Below are 25614 nucleotides of genomic sequence, written 5' to 3' on the forward strand. Positions count from 1 at the left end.
TTTAGTGCTTGCAGAGAATACCTTACTGAAAACTGCTTATCATTTTCTTCTGCTCCTCGTTGGGTTCGACACTCTTACTTATCGAAAATGCTACGATAAATCCCCTACACTTGTGGGTCATCAGTGCACGAAGAATTATCGAACGAGAGTTGGATCAGCTGGGGGAATTCGTGTCTATATGGGAGTGGATCAGCCATGCCACCCTGTTACCGACCAACGAGGACCACATTTCCTGGAACCTGACTACTAAATGGGGCTTACTCCTCTGCGTCGGCGTATGGGGCGCAATTCTATGGTTCTCATCCTAGGTTTAACCCCTCCAAGGTCTGGTCTGCTCATGCCGAACCCAAGTACAAATTCTTCGTCTGGCTGGCCCTCCATGGGAGGATTTTGACCGCGGACAGGTTGGCATTGCGTGGCTGGCTGCTTGACCCCAGATGCCGGCTCTGCCTTCAGAAGCCAGAAACTGCAAGCCATCTCTGCAAGGACTGTCTCTTTAGAGTCGCGGTATGGAACCAAGTGAACACATGGACGAACGAGGGCTTGCTGATATCGGTGTTCCTACCTGAGCCCGGAAGCGTGTCAGATTGATGGGATACCTTGCTTGCAAACCAATCAAGCAGGTGCGCCGATGACGCAGCGGGAGGATCATCTACACCTTATGGTCAGTATGGAAGGAGTGAAACAGGCGAGTTTTCACCGGTATTTGTTTGACGCATACAGAGGTTGCCATCCTGGCCTTGGAGGCAATTAAACAACGCGCATTGGCGTTTGCCGGAGCCAGGCCAACCGAGGAGATTGGCTAATTTAGTTTAGGGTTAGTACCGTGTTCTGGTGGTTTTTATGCCGCGTTCCCTAAAAATGTGCGCCTCTCTGTACATCGCGTTTCTCGCTTTCCTTCTATAAAGAAAAGGCAGTGCTTCCGTGGGTTCCTCAAGAAAAAAAAGTTGAATTCCCTAGTCCCGCATGAGCCGAGGACGAAATATCGATTGTTTCAGAATCACATTAAACATTGAACCGTAAGTTGGACCATACTGTGAACAGACTTTGTATCTTGGTGATTTGTAGAAGGCTACTTCTTGTCTGAACAATACAGGCTAACTTGCAGAGTTTTTTCCTTCAAACCATGCAGGAAGACTGCACGTGAATATATAGATGAAAAACAAAGGTTCCAAACGACAATTACAGCAGTTGTTAAGCGTGAGAAAGATCAGAGAAGAGAAAGAGAGCAGAAACTGGTCCAAAGCAGAACAAACACGCAAGAAAAACGACCGCAGGGACAGTAAATCTACGCGTACAGCGCGAGAGTGCGCCACAGTCCACCGCGATCACTTGTATCAATGGCAGTGATATGATAATACTATGAAACGCAAAATCCACTTACAAACTTTACAACCGGTTCAATCAAAGCCATAATAATTAACATAACAATGCCCACATCACACATCAAACTTAAGCTCCACAGATACAGATAGCAGCAGCAGCAGCAACACACCACCAGTGATCAGGTGATCAATGATCATGCACTCAGGCGGAGGAGCCCTTGAGCTTCTTGGCGATGCCGGCGAAGTACTTGCCCTGGTGGAAGGCGTGCTCCAGCTCCATCTCCGACGGCCACCGCGACCCGTCCCCCGCGAACGTGCCAGCGCCGTACGGGCTGCCGCCCTGCACCTTGTCCATGTCGAACATCTTGGCGCCGAACGTGTACCCCACCGGCACGAACACCATGCCGTGGTGGGTCAGCTGGGTCACCGCCGTCAGCGGCGTCGTCTCCTGCCCGCCGCCCTGCGTGCCCGTGCTGAAGAACACGCCCGCCGGCTTGCCCGCCAGGCTCTGCTCCCTCCACAGCCCGCCCGTCGAGTCGAAGAATGCCTTCATCTGCGCCGCCATCATGCCGAACCTCGTCGGGAACCCGAACAGGACGCCGTCCGCCTCCGCCAGCTCCTGCGGGGAGATCACCGGCACGTCGGTCTTGGGCGGGGCGCCCATCTTGCCAAGGACTTCCTCGTTCAGGATCTCAGGGACCTTTAATACGATGGTGAGCAAAGATGCATGTGTGAATTCATTTCATGAAATCTTTCTCTACACACACTAGATAGTTCTCGAGCCTGACGAGCAGAGCATCACAGTGGGAGCTTGCACACTGTTGTCAACTGATAAACAGGGTTGCTGAGACTGACCTGCCACACTTTAACCTCCACGCCTTCGACAGATGAAGCACCTTTCTTGATCTCATCAGCTAGCTTAGCAACATGACCATACATGGAGTAGTACCTGTCAAAAATTGGTGATGATTTTACATCTTACTTTTTATTGACGTGCAAGAAGCAAGACACAATGATATATCTTGTCCCATAAACATCAACCGCTACTGCTTTTTGTTTACGCGTGTTTCAGATAACTTAAGGAAACACGCTAGGCTGACAAAAGGAATAAAGGAGATCATGAACCAACTAGTGTGTTACGCACGGCACTAATGTTCATCAATTAACGAACTATGTAAGACACCTGTGTCGAGAACTTCGCACCAGTATATTATATAACTACTTCACCTAAACTTATGGCTGTAAGTTCTATATCTGGTGATTGGTGAAAAGAGTTTGCCCCCACAGCCACTAAGAAAACAAAGTAATCATGTACAGGCAAAACAATAAGTTTGAAAATGATGTCAAAATGTCACGAAGGGTTTGGGGCAAACTGTCAATCAAAGGTCTAATTAGAATAACCCAGGTGTTTCCCATCTTTTATCTAAAGGCTTCTAGAGGCTTACTTTTTGGTAGTTGGGCAATCCCATTCAGCAAGCAAAATTTTAAAGCATGGCCCAATTATAGACAGTGATAGGGTGATACAGGTTAGTTATGTGCTTATGGTTTCTGATAGATGTGACTTGAAAGAAAGACGAGTAATGCGAATTGATAGAGAAACGCTGCTTGCCAATAGCAGGATGCATCCATTGCATCGAGTACTGAACACTCAAAGATGCTTGAAGACACTACTAGGTTGAATCTGACCAGGAGTGACATTCTTCAAATGCTGATGTGAGTTCTCACACTTTACGGATTACTTGTATTGCATTCCAATATTCAGAAGGCCAGTGGACTTGCTCATACTTTTTCGATAATAATTATGCACTGGTTACTTTTGTGCTTCAGATAAGCTTTTATTGAGACAGGCATAATTGTGGAAAAGCTAAAAGTCCATGTTGGTGGTGTTGACACTAGGAAACAATAAGATTGAACACTGCTACAAGCAAAGATCCATCACAGGAGACAGTGGGGTTGTAGTGGAAAATCCACATCAAAAGAAAATGGCCTTTTAATTGCTGTGCTGCAACTGACAAATTTGCATATGTAAGCTGAAAGAAGGCCACCAAAATTTTAATCAGCAGACTATTTTTAATAAACAGATTCTTTTAATAAGAAAACACACCATTTAAAAAAGAAGGAAGAAACTCAGAGATTTATTTTAAAACGAGAGAAGGCATAAACGACAAGTTGATTAAACATTTAGGCCAGTTCTCACCTAATACACAAGTTCCACATAGCACAAAACAAATTAGATTTGCATCACACTGATGTATATATGATTTCCGTCCTATTTAAAGCACAATAGATTCCATTCCATCTTTTTTTAAAGGAGCTGTGGTCTGTCATATAATATGATATACATCGCACTGGAAACCTGAGCATCATATGCAGCCATGACCCATGAGTAGCTATCCCTATTAGTTGGTGGGAACAGGGTAAATCGTAAAGACATACTACTAGCATATTCTGCTATGAAATTCATATAGGAAACATAGCCCAAAGCAACAACCAAACTAGGGACAGTCAACAACCTAGGTGATGTTCTTCAGAAAGATGGCAATCAAGGCGTTGTTGACTGCACCCACTGCCACTGGTAACGGAAATTGCTTCGAGAAGTCACCGATGTCTGCCGGTGCGGCGGATACTTCAGAGGTGCGCGTTTCACACGACAGGGAGGAAAAAATTCAGATAAAGGGGGACAGCGCAGGATTACTAGTGCAGGATCAGGTCCCAGTCCATATCCGGCATCGATCCCATCACGGACCACCACCAGACCCACCACCGATTAAATCCACGATTGATGATGCCCCCATACATACAGCTAATAATCGAGCACAGGTTATCTGCGACTCTGAAGCCTGAACCCTCACCCCACCACTCGTTTCAGTTCACTGAACCTGGACTGAACCCTGACGCGAATGATCAAAACTACTACAAGAACCGCTCTAGATGGAGGCGTCGACGGGCGGAGGGCCTCCCGAAGAAGAATTGTGCACTGATGGTCCGTGATTGCCGAATTTAAAAAAAAAATCTAGGCAGAATCATCGACTGTCTGAATTAACAACGTCTAGAAATTCAGTTCCATAGCACGCACGAGTGTGAATGAATTGTAATGGGGGGCAACGAAATTAAAGAGATAGTGCTACTGGCAGGGAGGGAGCGGGTGCTTACACGACGTAGACCTTGACCGCCATGGGAGGCGCGGCGGAGCTCCGCGGATCTGAGATCTGGTGGGGGGAGGAGGAGGAGGAGGACGGCTCCGGTTGTTTAATGGGTTGGAGATGGAATGGAGGGGAGGGGAGGCAGTGGGCAGTGGGAGAGGAGGGGAAGGGAGGCCGGGAGCATTTATAGGCCGGCCGGGACGGGGTTGCCGTGCCGGTTGACCTCCGAGGTGTGGTGTGGTGAGGTCCCAACCAACTACAGCTCCTGCCAAGCGGATCCGGGCACTGCCACTGCCACTTGTGCGTGTGAGTGACCGCTGCAGCGTCACGTGCTGCTCATCCCTGGCCTCTGAATTGTTTTTCCTTTTTATTTTGGACAGCAGGCCTCAAACTTTTTTTCATGTTATTTTTCTGGGAAACCTTATTATATTTGCAGCGAGTAGAAATATTTCTAGTACTCTCTTCACCATCGTATTGTGATCGTCTTTTTTAATTTGGACCGTCTCTGAGAACTTTGCCTCCTCATCCCTCTGAGTGTTCGGCAGGTCCATCCGTGGTCCTAAATTATTCATTTTTCGCCAGCCGGACTCAAATGTTATTTCTATTCTCTGCTCATTCAGCGTATGATGAATTAATGATTGTAGAGTTGGTATTTTTGAAAAAAAGGAAAAATGTAGAGTTGGTAAATCTTCTTGAGTCTAGTCAAATGTCAAATGATCTTCCCCTGAAGAAATTTTTTCCCTGTCAAAACCCCATATCCAATCCAGTATACGAGGTGTCTTTGGCGGGTGTGCGTCCATGGCTGAGATATCATAATTTGTTTGTTTTGTTCGTTCGTTTGCGGTAGAAGATAGGATATGCATGTACGCATCCTTATTATATAAGAGAAACCTGTTTTGTCTTTTAGTTTGTACTAAAAGATAGGATGTGCATGTAAGCATCCATAGTTACACCCCGCAAAAAAAACTCATAGTTACAATATCATGTAATAACAGTGGCGAAGCTAGAAAATAATCCAATCCAGCATACAATGTATCTTTAGTGGAGTCGCAAAAAAAATGTATCTTTGGTGGATGCGTGTCCATGGCTAAGATATCATAATTTGTTTGTTTTTTTTTTGTTTGTTTGTTTGTGGTAGAAGATAGGATATACATGTAAGCATCCTTATTATCTAAGAGAAACCATGGACAAATTGTTTTGTCTTTTAGTTTGTACTAAAAGATAGAATGTGCATGTAAGTATCCATAGTTACACCTCGCAAAAAAGGCATCCATAGTTACGATATCATGCAACAGTGGCGGAGCTAGAAAATAATCCAATCCAGCATACAAGGTATCTTTGATGGATGCGTGTCCATGGCTAAGATATCATAATTTGTTTGTTTGTGGTAGAAGATAGGATATATATGTAAGCATCCTTATTATCTAAGAGAAACCATGGACAGATTGTTTTGTCTTTTAGTTTGTACTAAAAGATAGAATGTGCATGTAAGTATCCATAGTTACACCTCGCAAAAAAAAAACATCCATAGTTACGATATCATGCAACAGTGGCGGAGCTAGAAAATAATCCAATCCAGCATACAGGGTATCTTTGGTGGATGCATGTCCATGGCTAAGATATCATAATTTGTTTGTTTTATTTGTTTGTTTGTGGTAGAAGATAAGATATACATGTAAGATCCTTATTATCTAAGAGAAATCATGGACCGGTTGTTCTGTCCTTTAGTTTGTACTAAAAGATAGGATGTGCATGTAAGCATTCATAGTTACCATATCATGTAGCAGTGGTAGAGCCAAAAAAAACAGATTGAAGGGGTGCCAAGTGATGTTAACACATATTGGGGATGGTTTTAACAACAAGTAATCAGTGATCTAATCTAAAAACCTGCATGTTGGCCTGGAACCCAAGCCCCTGCTAGCCACCCCCTGCCTCCACCATTGGGGCTGGGGGGGGGGGGGACATGAAGGGTTGTGTGTGTGTGGGTAGGGTGAGGAGGAAATGGATTTATTTTCTTCAATATAATCCCTCCTATATTTTTGTTTATTATATTGTTATTGCCATGGTATTATGGTTGTCTCCTTAATTATACTGTTACTCTGAGGATTTTGCTACTTAATTAGCTGATTTTTATACAATTAGGAGAAGTGCTCATAAAGTTAGGTGATAGAAAAAAATGCAAAAGATAATTAAGATATATTGATCACTGCTGCATATATGACACTTTTATTTTGATGAATATTCTGAGAAGTCAGATCAATATCTAGTTTGTCAACAATGTGCTAATTTTTTTGTGGCTATAGTTGAACAACAATCTATATGATAATAAGCTCGACACATCATAGTTCTGTAATTGAAATGTAAGAGTAGGTTGCCTCTGTAATAGAACCTGCAAAAGAGTGCGTCAAGGGTTTGTGTGGTTAACGATTATTTAGGGAACCAATTTTCCTTAAACTCATAACAGACTAAAACTTTGTTTGTTCTCGTATCTAGATTTGGTTCTAGTAAAACCCTAAACCCGAGCTTTCGTTTTGTTATAAATGTTTTTATATTATCCTCAACAACATTGTTACTACTTACAAGGCCCTTAGTTTTCTCTGTGATGCGCACGGGCATAATAGATGAGGGTAGGAAAGTCACACATGGATTTGTAGAAAGCGGTTTAAGACTTTCCGATTCCAAATAAGATTTTTCTGTAATCCTAATCTAACCAAACCATTATAGTAAAATTTATGCTCTGAAAAATCTTCTTAAAAAGAGGTTTGCTAAAAATCGATTGCTAAAGTACAATAGTTTTATCCCTAGTTTCTATCATCGACCTTCATAAGTTAGTCATAAGTAACTGCCTTCGAAGATTGCTACTATGTGGATCTTTTCTTTTGTAGATAATAAAAATAAATGTTTTTGTCCCTCGACTCTCACCCAAGTATAAGTTTGAGAAGAACTCAAATATTAGACATCTATGACCGAAAGTGCCTTTCTGCTCCCGAGCTCATTTGAGCTCGGTGAACAGTAAAATCGAAAAAAAATAAAAAAAATTCAAAAAATTCCAAATTTTTTTTGGGAGAAACATTGACAAAAGTTCTAAATGCTTGCAAAAATTCATCATGAAATCACATTCCTGTAAAGCGTGGCAAAAAAAACAAATTCAGTGCTCCAAAATGCTTTTGAAAGTAGTTTTTTCAGAGTACTGATTTTGTTTTTTTTGCCACGCCTTCTAGAAATGTGATTTCATGGCGAATTTTTGCAAGCATTTAGAACTTTTGTCAATGTTTCTTCCAAAAAAAATTTGGATTTTTTTAAAAAAAATTTGATTTAGTTTTGATTTTACTGTTCACCCGAGCTCATTTGAGCTCGGGTGCAGAAACTCATCTATGACTCCTCAACTCCAACATCAGACATCCTTGGTCCCTCAACTGTCTAAACTATGGATACCTGCTTCAAGCTGTTTTAGAGATGACACGGCGGCATTGCCGCAGACATGCCAACCTTGTTAAAAGTGGAGACAACAGAAAGGGTGCTGGTTGGCTAACGAGATTAGGAATTTTAGTTTTACGCACAGGAAAATACTATTAGACTTGTAATGAAAATAATTCCGTAATATCTTTTTGTACCCGTTGTTCTACGGTAAATTTTAATTCCGTAATATCGAAATATAGAAGTCTTTATTAGCAGAATTAACACTCGGAATTACATATTTGGAGACCACGTTCAAGTCTGGAAACATCATCTCTATTTACGTACGAATGGTGTAGCTCAGAGAGCAACAGCACGCCTTTTTTTCCTTTACGAAAAGGGGAGCTGATAGGACTTTGCGTGGAGACGAGAGGTCCAAGGAGGCAAAGCGCTCTCCATCTCCTTCTAGAACTGAAATTGCGCGAAGACGGAGACGGAGCCCGTGTGGGTGAGGCTGAGGCTGATAATGTAGCCCAATGTACTATGTAACTGAATGATGTAGCTGATGTTGGCGACATGCGCAAGTGATCTGACGAGCCTGCTCCAAGTACAGTACCTTGAGCAGCGATTTTGGCGAGTAGCATGCACCACGTACAGTACGTATCAGGCGCATCAATCGAGCTTCAAATAGATAGATTTGGCTCCTGTCACACCATGGAAGAAGTTTCCGCAGATGTCACCGTCGCCACCAACTCTGTGCTGCCCAACACGGTGGTCGCCGGACCTGACGTGGCCGGCAGCGGCAGGCGTGGTCCGGAGTGAGCCAGGGATTTCAAGGGCCGGCTAACCACCAAGCAATAGCAACTGGCTGATCTATCACCCGTCGGTCCATGAAAAATGTCGTCGGGAATAGATCACTGGCCGGACCATCTCACCTGCATTATGGCCTGCACGGCGTCATTCCGGACAAAATTAAGCACGCATTTTCGTTGGAGGAGCTAGGCAGCAAGCTGTGTGCATCGTGGGCCAGGCGTGCAGGCCGAGTGATCATTCGCCCGATCGGCTTCGTTCGTTCATCGAACGTACGTATCTTTGTTGTGAAGCAGCGTGCAGCTTGATGATGCGCGACGCATGCGAACTCGCCGAGAAGGAAAGAAGGAGGAGAAGGAAGCCGTGGCACCGATGGATTGGCGCTGTGGTTAACTACTCTTTTCTCCTTTGCGCGTTCCTTCCTTGTCGGTCACTCGTCGATCTGATCTGATCTGTCGCCGCTGATGACAGTCGATGTGGTGTTGTGTGCGTGCGTGTCCGAGTCGACGCGCTGCCGTGGGCTTCAAGGCTGCTCTGCCTAAGCTATCTCGCAATGATGCACGTATGCGCGCGCGGCGCGGCGCGTCACCGACGGACCGACCGCGTGCACCCATCATGCTCATGCATCATCATGGGTTTCTCTTTCTCCTGTCCTGCGTGTGCATGGCCGTCTCCGGGACGCGCCATCATCGTACGCGCCGACTCTCCCGACTACGCAAGGAGGTGGGTGAGGTGAGGATTATTACTATTTTTTTCTTTTGCGAGGTAAGGTGAGGATTATTAACTGAGGTGAAGATGTTGTCGTGTGATGGAATGTGCCAGAAGTCCATATATAGTCAAAAAAGAAAAAGACATGAAGAATAAAACAGTGGGGAGATTGTCCGCTGCAGACGGAGTAGTAAATTGTGTGCAGGGGTAGAAAGAAGATACTCCCTCCTATTAGTATTACTTGTCGCTCAAATGAACATATTTGCTAAATACTTCTGTTTGAACGACACGTAATATGGATCGGAAGAAGTAGGAAAAGATTGAAAGAAGTTGGTAGGTTGCAAGGAGAAACATGGACCTGACTCAATAAGGAAGAAGCTTAAAAAAAAGACCCAATAAGGAAGACCAGTAAAAAAACGAAAACAACCAAAAGACATGTGGCACTACTTATGGTTGGATGGTTAGAGAGACTGTGGTATCCCCAGCCCATCAGAATTCAAATCCTGATGCTCGCATTTTATTCCTGAATTTATTTCAGGATTTCCGACGATACACATTCAGTGAGAGCAGACGTTCCCAAACAGGAGGACCACCGCAATGGCGCATCTTGATCTGCAGGGACGGTGCCAAGGCTTGCCGCCATATCTAAAAGTTTCCGTCAATAAACCTACTAGTACTTGTAAAACTTAACTAGAATCATACTGATTCTGTGTGTGTTGGGCCTGAGTAATTGATGACTTGCTAGTGGCCCTGTTGCATTGGTCTTGTGAGTACACCCAACGGACGAATTAAAACAAGAATTCACTTTGCTAAAAAAACACGAATACACTATCTAGGCGGCCAGCTCGTCCGTTTCTTTGGTTCAAAAATCATGCAAAGTGGAAATCCATGTGAAGACCTGATCATGCGCGGAAATGGCATCGGGCAGGACACGGACGCGGCGAGCAGAGAGCGGCGGCCACCGCCGGCCACTGAATTGGCGAGGCAAGGACGCAAGCGCAACTGGTCACAAAATAGTGCAGAAGAAGTGCAAGTAAATATTTAAAGTTAATTTAGAATTTGAAACTGAACTTCGAATTTTTGAAGAAAAAATATTTCGTTGGCTGAATAAGCTCCAATTCTAGGGATTCCCTCATTATTGAAATTAACCAATTAGTTTTTGGATTTTGGTTGTACTTGTTAAACACAAAGTAAATTTCTAGTATTCTAGTGAGCTTGCATCATTGTATTATACATGCATGTTTTCTTCTTCATAAATCTTACCAAACCTAAAAATTATTTCTGCCTCCGACACTGTCGCCATAGCAGGACAGTTTAGTGTAGCGAACAAGCTCAAAATATATTGTACCAAACCGGAGGATACTTTAGTGAAAAATAATTACACTATTTGTGAATTTTTTAAATTTATATTTTTGAACACATTTTTGAAACATGAACATTTTTGATAATTCTGAAGAAATTTTGAAAGAAATAAACAATCTTAGAAATTCCAATCATTTTTTGAAAAGAGAACATTTTTTTGAGAACGCAAAATTTTTTTGTATAAGTCTCTACTACTTAAAAAGAATGTATTTCACTTTTTTCCACCACTCTTTGTCCAACCTTCCCCATATGATAACCAAATATCTTAATTTATTTACCTTCTGTGCCAGTTTCATTTTAATTAGTTATTAAACTTCTCATCAAAATAACAGGAAGAACTTGATAAATATTTATTTATACAATCAAATTAATATGGGCAGGTAAATCACATGCTAATTACTAAAATATGTATATCCCGTTGCAACTCAGGGGCATTATCCTACTCCCACAAAAATAAAATTTATGAAAAAACATGAAAACAAGAACATTTATTTAAATTCCTGTATAACTTATAAATTTGTGAACAAATTTCAAAACACAGACTTTTTTGACATTGTGAACAATTTTTAAATCTTTGAACAGTTTTTAAATGGGAAAATTTTCTAAAATTTCTGAAAAAAGAATATCAGGAACACGAAAAATATTTTTAATACGTCAACACTTTTAAAGGGGGGACTTTTTGGAAGAGAAAACAAGTAAAAACAGTAGGAAAAAGGTAAAAACCGGACAGAAACCTTCCGAACGTACGTGTTCTCAAAATGGGCCCGCCCTAGGAGGACTACCTAGCGCAAGGTGGCGCCTATTTGACGCGGCCGCCCATGTGGGGCCGAGGTCCCCAGTTTTTATTCTTTTTTCCTTTTATGTTTCTTTTCTGTTTGTTTATGTTTTTTAATTTTTAATTTATTTTTAATATCCTTTTTTATTCTTTTTTGTATATCTTAGGTATTTTTTCTAAAATCTTGAACATTTGTTTTGCTCAATGAATTCAAAAAATGTTCATCTAATTCAAAAAATATTTATCATATTCAAAATTTGTTTCATCATTTTCAAAATTTCTTCACCATAATTCAATAAAATGTTCATCCAGGTTTCAGAAAGTTCATCCAATTTTCTAAAAAGTATTCTTGAATTGAGAATTTGTTCATTAAGTTCAAAAAATGAACAATATTAATCTAATTCGAAAAAGGTTCATCTTCTTTAAAAAAATTATCGTATTCAAAATTTCTTTATCATAATTTTTAAAAATATTCATCAAGTTCAGTAAAGGTTCATCCATTTTTGAAAATTTTAATCTGATTTTTTTCAGAAATTGTTCTTCAATTATGAATTTGCTCATAAAATTCAAATTTTGTTCATCTAATAAGAATGTTCATGAATATGCAGATTCACGAACAATTTTTCAAATTCTTGAACATTATTCCAGTTCAGGGATATTTTTGGGCTCCACAAACTTTTTTGAAATTGGCGGTTTTTTGATTCCAGAAAGTTTACTAAATACCGAATTATTTATAAAAGAAAAAATAAAAATAAAAAAGAAATAAGAGGTTATAGGGCTCCCAACTGCCGCTCATGGGCTTGCCCAAGATGGGCGCGTGGGTGCAGCGGGGTGTGCGCGCGCGTCCACTCCCTGCTGCGTGCTGCGCCATATAGGAGCTCCCCATCCATTTGACCACAAGGGCGAACTGTTGTGTGGTAAATGGGTTGGCCAACACGGGAGGAATGCTGGGGAGCAATTAGTTGACAAACGCTTCTTCGGAAGCTTCACAACGATCAGTGCCATTTGACGCATTCTCAGCCATTCGCCACGTGTCGTGCTCCGGACGCTCTCTTCGGATTTTGTTTTTTTATTTTTCCGCATGCGTTTTCGGCTTTTTAAATGATTTTTTTGGATTTTTTTGACGTTTCGGTTTTTCACCGGTCTTCCTTAGCTTTTGGACAAAAAATTGGGAACAATATTTTTCACGAAAAAACGCATTTTTTTCGTGGGAGTCCCGGTTTTGCTTCCGCTAGAGGCACGTTTTTGCTTTCACGAGAGTCACGGCCGTGCCTCTCGGAAACGGGAAAAGACGCGTTTTTTGACGAGAGGCACGGTTTTGCTTCCGCGAGAAGCATGGTTGTGTGCTTTCGCGAGAAGCATGGTCGCGCCTCCTCGAAAATGAAAAAACGCGTTTTCTCTTCGTTTTTTCCTTCCGCAACAGACACGATTGTGATTTTGTGAGAGGCACGGACGTGCCTCTTTCGAAAAGGGAAAAAACATATGCTCCAGATTTGGTTTTTTCGTCTGATTTTTTGTCCGGTTTTTTCGTCTGATTTTTTGTCCGGTTTTTTCGTGAAAAAAAATTCTTCAAAACCTATCAACATGAGATCCAATTTGAAGATCTCAATGCGATGAATCTAACGGTGAAAGCAGTTCAAAATTTGGACGCACGGTTTAAGAGATAAAACATTTTAAATAAATTGATCTATGAAAAAAGGGAAAACTTTCAGGTTGCAACAAGTGAGTACTCCTTAATTAGTGATTTCGGGAATGCTGGCCATTGGGCACTTGATAAATGGGCGGGCCAACTGGGAGGAAGGCAGGCTCGCTATTGCACGTTCTATTTTTTTGTCTAATTACTATACTTTTACTTATATTCTGTCCCCTAAAAAACTTATATTTATGAAAATATTCTCAAAAAAAACTTACATTTTTTAAACGGCAAAAAATATTATATTTATATTTTGAAAATGTTCATGCCTCCATTAAATAATGTTGGTAGCGTTGGAAAAAATGTGCGTGGCATTCAAAAATTGTTCATGCATTTTAAAAATATGTTTGTGACATTTTTGGTGTAAAATGGTAACACAATGTAAAGAAAACGTTTGCATGATTTTAAAAAATATTTTGTACCGTTAAAATAGCGTTCTTGGTATTTAAAAATTTATTCACATGATTCGAAGATATGTTTCTCATATTTTTTATAACATTTATTACAACCAAATGTTCGACTGATTTACAAAACAATTGTACAATTAAATGTTTTTTGATGATATTTATAAATATGTTCACATGTTTCAAAAAAATCATCATATTGTTGGGAATTTTTGTAATACAAAAAAATTGTCAAGTAATTTAGAAAAAAAGTCATACGGTTGTAAAAATATTAATGAAGTTCAAAAGATATTTATGCATAACAAAAAATGTTCAAGAATTTGTTTTTTAATTTTTAATACAATACAAAAATTGTTCTCTTATTTTGTTTGAACGTAATTACCATTAAAAAACGTTTAATGCATGTTTGGAAAATCTTTAACATTTATTCGAAAACATGTTTATCTTTTGTTTTCAAAATATTTAACATGTATTCAAAAATAATGCTGAAACATGTATTTGAAAAAATATTAATCGTGTATTTGAGAAATGTTCAACGTGTATCAAAAAAAATGTTTCATGTCTATACGAAACATTTATGACTTGTATTAAAAAACAATACCTATATTTGAAACCCTGTTCAAGAATTCATCCAATTAACCAGTTGACTTGCCGATTAATCCCTACTCATAGGGTCACCGAGTAGCCGATAAACCAAAAAATCATCCAATTAATTGATTAAATGTCTGATTAACTTGCCGATTAGCCAATTAATCCCTTACTCGCTAATCAATCGAGCAACTACCAGTTAACGATTTCCTCAACAATGATTTGAAAAGACAAAATTGAAAAGAGAGTAAAACAAATGTAAAGTTGTAAACCAATAAAAGAAACATAGAAAACAGAAGAAAATAAAATGTATAGAAGTTTCTAAAACCAGTCCAAATCAGTCTATAAAACCTTCTCAAACCCGCTTTAATGGGCAATCCCACTAAAGCGAGCATGCCTCCAGCGCCACCAGAGGAGAGGTATCTCTCAGAAAAAAAACAGAGGAGAGGTGGAGCTATGTCTCGCTTCGCGAAAGGCCTAGCCTAGTGTATACCAAAACCCCTATTTCTAACGAAGATTACATTCTCATGTTTCACCACTTGTTTCCACAGCTTCAGCTATTCAATCGGTGACCGCCACGCGAATTAATTTGGGACATAAGCAGGTACGATCTTGTGTGGACGTAGCAGCTGTCGCGCAAATTTCATTAACGTGCGGGGCATGCTTGTGTGCGTACTCAGGTGCCCGTAGCGATCTGTTCCGATCCTATGTTCATCCCCTGTGTGTTGAGTTGTCTCTGGTCTGGAAGGCTCTGTATCCATCCCGAACCACGCAGCCCACCGCCCCGCCGCCCACCACGCAACTGCCTGCCACTACTCCATTGCTATGTACGGGTATAAAAATCCTCCCCACCTCTCCTTTCGAGCTCACCACTACGCATGAGCGCGTCAACTATGCCTAAACCCGTTCTCCCCAACCTGGTTGCCGGCCAATGCCTTGCCGAAGCCGCCATGTTACGATCAAACTACAACTGGCAGCACACCAAGTAGAGTTTAGATCAATTCATCTCAGAATAAGAAGGATTGAAGATAGAGGGTAGCAGCCAGAGAGGGGAAAATAGAGTTTACAACTCAGTTCTTTTTCTTCTTATCTCCACTGCGGCCCTTTTTCCTAATACATAGCCAAGCTGCTGGAATCTGGACGCAGCCAGCTCACGCACGCGCACCACACGTGACTTCACTTGGGCTCATCTTGGGCTCGTCTCGTTCCTGTCGGCCTACTTCTATACTGGACGATGTGGGCTGGTCCATATCTGTGACACTGCCTCCCCCTTTGGAACCTGCTTGACCCCAAGCGGTCGCATTGGGATAATCTTGCAAGAGACGCTCCTTGTTCTCCCAGGTATGCCAAGCAGCAGGCAAGGAAGACCATTGCACGAGTACAAGCAATGTAGAAAATGCTCCAGTCTGAATTTGTTTGGTATCCAGAATGTGAAGAGGGAATATACCTGCCTCCATTGATGTACAAGCAGCTGGGAGATCCACCTCAGGAGTAACTTGAGCTGGAATAGCCTTTTTCAAGAGTGAAACATGGACCACAGGATGAATAAGACTACCTTGTGGTAACTGCAGTTTGTAGGCAACAGTACCCACTTTTTGAATGATTTTGTAAGGCCCAAAGAATTTGTAACTCAACTTCTGGTTTGAGCGTCGTGCAATAGAAGTTTGAACATATGGTTGTAACTTTAAATAAACATCTTCCCCCACTTGGAAAGAACGCTCAACGCGCTTTTTATCTGCCTGGCTCTTCATTCGTTGTTGAGCTCGAAGAAGTTGTTGCTGAATTAAAGCATTCATATCCGCTTTGTCTTTGAGCCACTGCTCTAAATCAGGAGGGGAAACAGCAGAACTATCTTGAATACTGAAGTGTTTTGGCTTATACCCATAGAGTACTTCGAATGGAGATTTGCCAAGTGCTGAATGCCATGTGGTATTATACCAGTACTCCGCTAAAGATATCCAACGAGACCATTTGGTGGGGCATGCTTGAGTCATACATCGCAAATATGTTTCAAGACACTGGTTCAAACGCTCGGTTTGACCATCAGTTTGAGGGTGATAGCTTGAACTCATATTCAAGGTTGTATCTGTGAGTTTGAACAACTGTTGCCAGAATGTGCTTGTAAATATCTTATCCCTATCTGATATGATAACCTTAGGGAGACCATGCAACTTGTAAATATTGTCAACAAATAACTGGGCAACAGAGGCAGCTGTATAGGGATGGGACAGAGGTAGGAAATGTCCATACTTTGTGAATTTATCAATAATGACCAGAATGGTGTCGTACCTTGCTGACTTTGGTAAACCCTCAATAAAGTCCAGACTAATAATATCCCAGGCCTTCTCCGGTATAGGCAAAGGTTGTAATAACCCAGGGGTCCTAATGTGCTCTGACTTTGCTTGTTGGCAAACTGTGCACCTGGATATATAGTTAATGACATCATTTTTCAGTTGCGGCCAAGCAAACAGACTTTTAACCTTGTTATAGGTTGCTGTGATTCCACTATGACCACCAATGCCACTAGTATGAAGTGCCAACATGATAGCTTGCTTTGCTTCTTGATGGTTTCCTAACCAAATGCGGTCATTGTACTTGATAACACCATCATGCAAAGAGTAACCTTGAGCATCAGGGCTAGATATACTCAACTGGGTCAATAATTGTTTAGCCTGAGGGTCCTGCAAGTAGCTCTCAACGACAACCTCCAACCACTTAGGCTTACTGACCGAAATTGCTATTAATTCTTGTGAGCCTTGACAACGAGATAATGCATCGGCAACCGAATTGTTGGAGCCTTCCTTATACTTGACTTTGTACTGCAATCCCAAAAGTTTGCAGAATGCCTTATGCTGAATCGAATTGGTCAATTGTTGAGTCTCGAGGTGAACCAATGTTTTATGATCGGTGTAGATAGTAAATTCACGATGCTGTAAATAAGGTTTCCATTTCTCCACTGCCATAATAAGCGCGAGACACTCTTTCTCATAGGTGGATAGAGCTTGTGTGCGAGGGCACAAGGATCTACTTAGGTAAGAAATCGGATGGCCTTTCTGAGAAAGAACTGCACCAATTCCCATCCCTGAAGCATCAGTATGAATATCAAAGGACACCTTAAAATCTGGCAAAGCCAAGACAGGGGCTTGCATGAGGGCCAATTTCAAGGCTTGAAAAGCTGCACCCCTTGTGCTAGTCCATGTGAATTGCACATTCTTCTTTAGTAACTCAGTGAGAGGACGACTTATTGTACCATAGTGAGCAATGAATTTTCTATAGTATCCAGCAAGGCCAAGAAATCCTCGTAATTGCTTCACATTGGAGGGTGTTGACCAATCCTTAATAGCTTGTATTTTAGCTGGGTCGGTGGCTACTCCATCTGCACTAATGATATGCCCAAGATATTCCAAAGATGGTTGTGCGAAGGAACACTTAGAGGCCTTGAGGTATAATTTGTTCTGCTGTAGGATCTGAAACTCTTGCTTTAACAACATATTATGAGCGTCCAAGGTAGGTGCATATATCAAGATATCATCCATAAAGATAAGAACTCCTTTGCGTAGAAGATGTGCAAATAAGACATTCATAGCCTTCTGAAAGGTAGCCGGGGCATTTGTAAGGCCAACGGGCATAACCCTGAATTCCCAATGCCCATGATGTGTCTTGAAAGCGGTTTTATATTCTTCCCCATCAACTAGCCAGATTTGATGATAACCACTGCGAAGGTCAAGTTTGGTGAAATATTGCGCACCACAAAGCTCATCCAATAGCTCATCAACAATAGGTATTGGGTATTTATTTTTCACTGTCAATTCATTGAGGTAGCGATAATCTACACATAAACGCCACCCTCCATCTTTTTTCTTCACCAAGATTACTGGAGAAGCATACGGGCTAGAACTATGTGTAATGACACCACGATCAAGCATCTCTTTGATTTGTCTTTCCAATTCATCCTTCTGTGATGGAGCATACCTATATGGTTTCTTCTGCACTGGAATAGCACCCGGAATCAGTGGAATGGAGTGATCGAAAGAACGTGCTGGTGGCAAGTCAGTGGGCTCTGTAAATGTTTCAGCATGCTCATCAAGTAAGGCCTGTGTAGATGGAGGTACAACAAAAGCTCCCTTGACATAAGTGGCAGGACACAACTGAATAAGCTGGGCCACAGCACCTTGGTTCACCATTTGATATAATTGTTTGGTGGAAACTGCAGGGCAATAGGTAGTGTTATCATTAATGCCACGCAATGTAATGCGCTTGCCTTCATGATTAAATCTCAGCTTCTTGCGCCTCCAGTTAACCCACATTTCACCATTGCCAATGTCCTCTAACCAGTCCATACCTAAAATGATGTCATATCCTTGCAACGCCAACACGCGCATATCAGCTGTGAACTTATGTTGTTGGATGCCCCATGTTAGCCCTGAAATGCCAGTGTTGCTTAGCATAGTGGAGCCGTCAGCAATAGCCACTCGAACAGGAGATAATTGTTGTACAGGAATTTGAAGAGCTTCAACCACATTTGAATTAATAAAATTTCCAGAACTTCCCGAGTCGACCAAAATCAGTACTTGGCACTTGCCAATGTAGCCTTGCAGACGAAGTGTTTTCTTTCCAGTAGTACCTTGTGTCGCTGCAGCTGACAAACTGAAAACTTCCTCACTAGTATCACTATCCGACTCTATGGGCTTTGCATCACTTTCAGACTCAGCTTCCACTTGCAAAGCTTGACATAATTCTTCAGCAACCAATAAAGACACTTATTGAGGGCATTTATGACCTGGTGCATATTTCCCTCCACACTTGAAGCACTCACCACGGGCACGTCGTTGAGCTTTCAGTTCGGCAAGCTGTACAGTAGCAGCTTTAGCTTCTGTCCATTTTGCAGCCCCTTCACTAACATGTGCTTCAGCAGGATGAGGTCCCAATTTTCCTGGTCCAGCCTGGTTATGCCATTTCTTAGGTTCATAACGAGGACGGCGGTAATCATTTAACTAAGCTTCCTGCAATAAGGCTAGAGAAATAGCCGCATCAACTGTCCTTGGTTTATGCAAAACCAGAGCGGAACTAATCTCTTTTTTTAATCCTTTAAGAAACTTTGTTACAAAAAAGGTATCATCAAGAGCAGAGTTGTGTGTAAGCAACTGATGCATGAGTAACTCAAATTCCCTATGGTAACTCTCGACATCACCTGTTTGTCTAATTTCTAGTGTTTTAGTCATATTGGTGTAGTACAAATTCTTACCAAATTTCTGACACACAGCAACACACAATTGAGGCCAACTATTGATGTCATGGTTGGCTTCGTAGGTCTGAAGCCACATAGCTGCTGTATTAATGAAATGTAATGTTGCATAGTCCACTTTATAGTCTTCAGGGACATGAAACATATGGAAATACTTTTTAGCCTTATCTTTCCATATCTTTGGGTCTGTACCATCAAACTTAGGGAATGAAGTTTTGGGCATATGAAAATCACGAGACTGATCTCTAGTATTCCTATCATGCCTAAAACCCAAATTATCCTCATGTAGTGCAGTACGGAGATGAGATGGACCAGATTCATGCTGGTTTTGAGAGAGGCGAAACGCACCATTGCCCAGGACATGCCCTTGAGCATTGTCCTGGTTTGCAAATTCTTCACGGCGCCCACCTGGGCCAGGAGTTCGTGTAGCAGTAGCTATAGTGCCTTCCAATGAGGTAAGACGCACACTGAAACCCTCGACTTGAGTCTCCAAGACGGCCACCTTGTTGGAGACATTTTCATTAGCCTTGAGAAGCCGCTCGGTGGTGATTTGCAGCGCTTGACAGCTCGTCGCCGTTTGGGTTACCGTATCAGCTGTCTTGTTAAGCGTTTCTGAGGTCTTGGTGAGGCCAATAATGAGATCACCAAGGGTGGACTGCATCTGCTCCATCGTCATTGTCGCCGTAGCGACCTGGCCTTCGATGATAGTCATCCGCTGCGTCAGCGTCGAGGGACGAGGTCCATGCGCCGTGGTGTCGAAGCTCCAGACGCCAAGGTCTACCGCCGCCTAGACCAATGAGTACTAAGATTGTGTCCCTTTTCCTCTACCAATTGGTCTGATTACGCCGCCTGAACCACGCAAATCCGGCAGATCGACAGGAATTTTACAACTTGTGCAAAGGGACGCACAGGGAACCTTCAATCATCGTCGAATTCGTAGCCGAATGTATCGCCGCCGCCACGAACGCCGCCACCGGTGCCGCTCGAAAATCACCGCAGCCACCACACCGCCGCCGCGAGAGATGAGCGAGGTTGGGGATTCTATGGGAGATCCCAACCCAACCACCTCAAACCCTCGATTCGCCGCCACAGCCGCCGAATCTGGGACGAAATCAGGAGGTTGTGCACAGAAAAAATTCTGGCTATTTTTGTGGATTTTCTCTAAAATTGGGGATAACTGATCCGAAGATCGAAGGCTCTGTATACCATTTGTTACGATCAAACTACAACTGGCAGCACACCAAGTAGAGTTTAGATCAATTCATCTCAGAATAAGAAGGATTGAAGATAGAGGGTAGCAGCCAGAGAGGGGAAAATAGAGTTTACAACTCAGTTCTTTTTCTTCTTATCTCCACTGCGGCCCTTTTTCCTAATACATAGCCAAGCTGCTGGAATCTGGACGCAGCCAGCTCACGCACGCGCACCACACGTGACTTCACTTGGGCTCATCTTGGGCTCGTCTTGTTCCTGTCGGCCTACTTCTATACTGGACGATGTGGGCTGGTCCATATCTGTGACACGCCATCACCCATCTTCTCTGGTTGTCGGTCGAGTCAGAGGGGCTGCTTAAGCGGGAGATATCCCGACTCAAGCGCCGATGACACGTCACCGGGTTCTCACCATCTCTCCCCCCTCACTCCCCTTCTCTCTTCCCCCCCCCTCCCCCGCCGCTCGATTTCGCTCTATCATTGATGGTCCTTCTGCCGCTGCGGAGATCAGTAGCACTTTCATCACTAGCGGCGGTCAGGCAAAATCAGTGACCTCACATGAGGGTAGCAGCGTAGTTACAGCGTAGTTACAGGCCATCTGCTGTCGTGATCCGGTGTGGGAGGAATCGCTGTGGAGGCTTCTCCCCCGTTCCCTACCACCGCAACTGTGGCCTGCCCCCCCGAAGCAAACCCTCAACTCAGTCGAGCCCCGTGCCAGAGAGTGGTCTAGGCCATGAACATCCCTCTTTGTTCAACTTCTTTGGTTGCCTGCCGCTATATGGGCAGCGCTTGAAAGCAGATCGATCTGGGTGAGGCGGAGAAAAAAATTAGTCCTACAATGTTCCTAGCCTCTTCTTCAACAATCGATTACTCTTCCGCTGGAGACGACTATTAATTCCACTTCTCTCTTTTCTTTACATTCCATAAATAATGTTATTGTCTATTATTTCTTATTACACTATTTTTTCTGTTTCAGTGAGGAGCTTGAAAGAATGGATCTCAACCGCACTATATGAAGCTTCGGGAGGGAAGGAAAGACTAAGAGTGCTCAGCGGAATCATAGGAGCTCTTGGAGCATGCACATGCGACTGGATGCAACAGGCGAGCTCAAACTGCTTGAGTTCGTCGGCCATGGCGGCGGCCGTTCTCGGAGCTCGCGGGGATGACGCTATAGTGCAAATTAAAGCAGAGGAGATGGGGGAAATCAAAGAGGGAGAAAACGACCCGAGAAAGATTGCAACAAGACCATTGTTGTAGATAAATGAGCGCAATATTGAGTTTGTTGCAGAGATCAACGACTACTTGACACTCCATCCAACGGCTACTGAGACGGCCGATCTTTTCAGATTATCCGTCGATCAACGCGTAGCGCTGCCCTTATTACATTGGAATGGTGATTTTCTTGATAAAACAACAATGTGACATAAAACTCCAACCAAAATGGTGCTTCAGTCCGATGGCTTCTACATTTCCATATCCTAGAAGGTCACACAAGAATTATATAGTGAAGTCATGACCAGGGTCTTTTACAGGAGTTCTTGTACATCACTCTCCATATCGGCACCTTTAACCCCTATGTGAACAAATGAAAAGTTTCCATGTTAAAAATTCTATCTATATAATTCATATATCCACATATCCATTGCTCGACTCATAGTTTCTAGCATATTCAAGTACTCTCTCTGTTCCAAAAAGTATTTCAATTTTGTACTAACTTTAGTACAAAGTTATACTAAATTTGAGACACTTGTTTTGATATGGAGAAAATGTTGGAAATATGCCCTAGAGGCAATAATAAATTAGTTATTATTATATTTCCTTGTTCATGATAATCGTTTATTATCCATGCTAGAATTGTATTGATAGGAAACTCAGATACATGTGTGAATACATAGACAGTACCATGTCCCTAGTAACCCTCTAGTTGACTAGCTCATTGATCAATAGATGGTTACGATTTCCTGACCATGGACATTGGATGTCGTTGATGACGGGATCACATCATTAGGAAAATGATGTGATGGACAAGACCCAATCCTAAGCCTAGCACAAGATCGTGTAGTTCGTATGCTAAAGCTTTTCTAATGTCAAGTATCATTTTCTTAGACCATGAGATTGTGCAGCTCCCGGATACCGTAGGAATGCTTTGGGTGTACCAAACGTCACAACGTAACTGGGTGGCTATAAAGGTGCACTGCGAGTATCTCCGAAAGTGTCTGTTGGGTTGGCACGAATCGAGACTGGGATTTGTCACTCCGTGTAACGGAGAGGTATCTCTGGGCCCACTCGGTAGGACATCATCATAATGTGCACAATGTGACCAAGGAGTTGATCATGGGATGATGTGTTACGGAACGAGTAAAGAGACTTGCCGGTAACGAGATTGAACGAGGTATCGGGATACCGATGATCGAATCTTGGGCAAGTATCGTACCGACAAAGGGAATTGTATACGGGATTGATTGAATCCTTGACATCGTGGTTCATCCGATGAGATCATCGTGGAGCATGTGGGAGCCAACATGGGTATCCAGATCCCGCTGTTGGTTATTGACCGGAGAGTTGTCTCGGCCATGTCTGCATGACTCCCGAGCCCGTAAGGTCTACACACTTAAGGTTCGATGACGCTAGGGTTATAGGGAAACTATGTACGCGATTACCGAATGTTGTTCGAAGTCCCGGATGAGATCCTGGACGTCACGAGGAGTTCCGGAATGGTCCGAAGGTAAAGATTTATATATCGGTAACGTACCGGGACCACCGGGAGGGTCCCGGGGGTCCACCAGGTGGGGCCACCAGCCCCAGAAGGCTACGTGGGCCAAGTGTGGGAGGGGACCAGCCCCAGGTGGGCTGGTGCACCCCCCACCAAGGCCCAAGGCACGTGGAGAGTGGGAAGGGGGCAAACCCTAGGTCCAGATAGGCCGTAAGGCCCACCCTAGGGAGCCCCCCTCTCCTCTCCCCTTTGGCCGCCACCCTAGATGGCATCTAGGGCTGCCGCCACCCCTAGGGATGGAACCCTAGATGGGGGCGCAGCCCCTCCCTTCCCCCTATATATACTTGAGTTATTGGGGGCTGCCCAACACATAATTTGATCTCCCTCTTGGCGCAGCCCTACTTCTCTCCCTCCTCGTCTCTCGTAGTGCTTGGCGAAGCCCTGCTGGAGTCCCGCGCTCCTCCACCATCACCACACCGTCGTGCTGCTGTTGGACGGAGTCTTCCCCAACCTCTCCCTCTCTCCTTGCTGGATCAAGGTGCGGGAGACGTCATCGGGCTGTACGTGTGTTGAACGCGGAGGCGCTGTTGTTCGGCGCTTAGATCGGAATCGACCGCGATCTGAATCGCTGCGTGTACGACTCCACCAACCGCGTTCTTGTAACACTTCTGCTTAGCGATCTACAAAGGTATGTAGATGCACTCCCCTTCCCCTCGTTGCTAGATTACTCCATAGATTGATCTTGGTGATGCGTAGAAAATTTTAAATTTCTGCTACGATCCCCAACAGTGGCATCATGAGCTAGGTCTATGCATAGTTTCTATGCACGAGTAGAACACAAGTTGTTGTGGGCGTCGATTTTGTCAATTTACTTGTCGTTACTAGTCTTATCTTGATTCGGCGGCATCGTGGGATGAAGCGGCCCGGACCGACCTTACACGTACTCTTACGTGAGACAGGTTCCACCGACAGGCATGCACTAGTTGCATAAGGTGGCTAGCGGGTGTCTGTCTCTCCCACTTTAGTCGGATTGGATTTGATGAAAAGGGTCCTTATGAAGGGTAAATAGAAATTGGCATATCACGTTGTGGTTTTGGTGTAGGTAAGAAACGTTCTTGCTAAGAAACCTATAGCAGCCACGTAAAAATCTGCAACGACAATTAAAGGACGTCTAACTTGTTTTTGCAGCATATGCCGTGTGATGTGATATGGCCAAAAGGATGTGATAAATGATATATGTGATGTATGAGATTGATCATGTTCTTGTAATAGGAATCACGACTTGCATGTTGATGAGTATGACAACCGGCAGGAGCCATAGGAGTTGTCTTAATTTATTTATGACCTGCGTGTCAACATAAACGTCATGTAATTACTTTACTTTATTGCTAAAACGTTAGCCATAGTAGTAGAAGTAATAGTTGGTGAGGCAACTTCATGAAGACACGATGATGGAGATCATGATGATGGAGATCATGGTGTCATGCCGGTGACGATGATGATCATGGCGCCCCGAAGATGGAGATCAAAAGGAGCAAAATAATATTGGCCATATCATGTCACTATTTGATTACATGTGATGTTTATCATGTTTTACATCTTATTTGCTTAGAACGACGGTAGCTTAAATAAGATGATCCCTCGCAATAATTTCAAGAAAGTGTCCCCCCTAACTGTGCACCGCTGCGAAGGTTCGTTGTTTTGAAGCACCACGTGATGACCGGGTGTGATAGATTCTAACGTTCGCATACAACGGGTGTAAGCCAGATTTACACATGCAATACACTTAGGTTAACTTGACGAGCCTAGCATGTACAAACATGGCCTCGGAACACAGAAGACCGAAAGGTCGAACATGAGTCGTATAGAAGATACGATTAACATGAAGATGTTCACCGATGATGACTAGTCCGTCTCAAGTGATGATCGGACTGTTGGAAATATGCCCGAGAGGCAATAATAAATTAGTTATTATTATATCATATTTCATTTTTCATGATAATCATTTATTATCCATGCTAGAATTGTATTGATAGGAAACTCAGATACATGTGTGGATAAATAGACAACACCATGTCCCTAGTAAGCCTCTAGTTGACTAGCTCGTTGATCAATAGATGGTTACAGTTTCCTGACCATGGACATTGGATGTCGTTGATAACGGGATCACATCATTAGGAGAATGATGTGATGGACAAGACCCAATCCTAAGCCTAGCACAAGATCGTGTAGTTCGTTTGTTAA

At 43.0% G+C, this 25614-nt stretch overlaps 1 protein-coding gene and 1 long non-coding RNA gene across 2 annotated transcripts; one reads left to right on the top strand and one right to left on the bottom strand.

Annotated features, from left to right (window-relative positions):
• Positions 1-1332: 1332 nt before the first annotated feature.
• Positions 1333-4732, bottom strand: LOC123061454 (NAD(P)H dehydrogenase (quinone) FQR1). Its single transcript, XM_044484576.1, has 3 exons — positions 4479-4732; positions 2181-2274; positions 1333-2025 (listed from the first exon to the last, which is right to left on the bottom strand). Exons 1-3 carry the CDS (start codon positions 4499-4501, stop codon positions 1528-1530), a joined length of 615 nt encoding a protein of 204 aa, XP_044340511.1. The 5' UTR covers positions 4502-4732; the 3' UTR covers positions 1333-1527.
• A 16236-nt stretch (positions 4733-20968) lies between these two features.
• Positions 20969-22307, top strand: LOC123167548 (uncharacterized). The gene is made up of 2 exons (XR_006483974.1): positions 20969-21061; positions 21634-22307. It is a non-coding gene; the product is annotated as an uncharacterized lncRNA (long non-coding RNA).
• The last annotated feature ends 3307 nt before the right edge of the window (positions 22308-25614 follow it).

Source organism: Triticum aestivum, chromosome 1A (genome assembly GCF_018294505.1).
Source record: "Triticum aestivum cultivar Chinese Spring chromosome 1A, IWGSC CS RefSeq v2.1, whole genome shotgun sequence".
Taxonomy (NCBI): Eukaryota; Viridiplantae; Streptophyta; class Magnoliopsida; order Poales; family Poaceae; genus Triticum; species Triticum aestivum.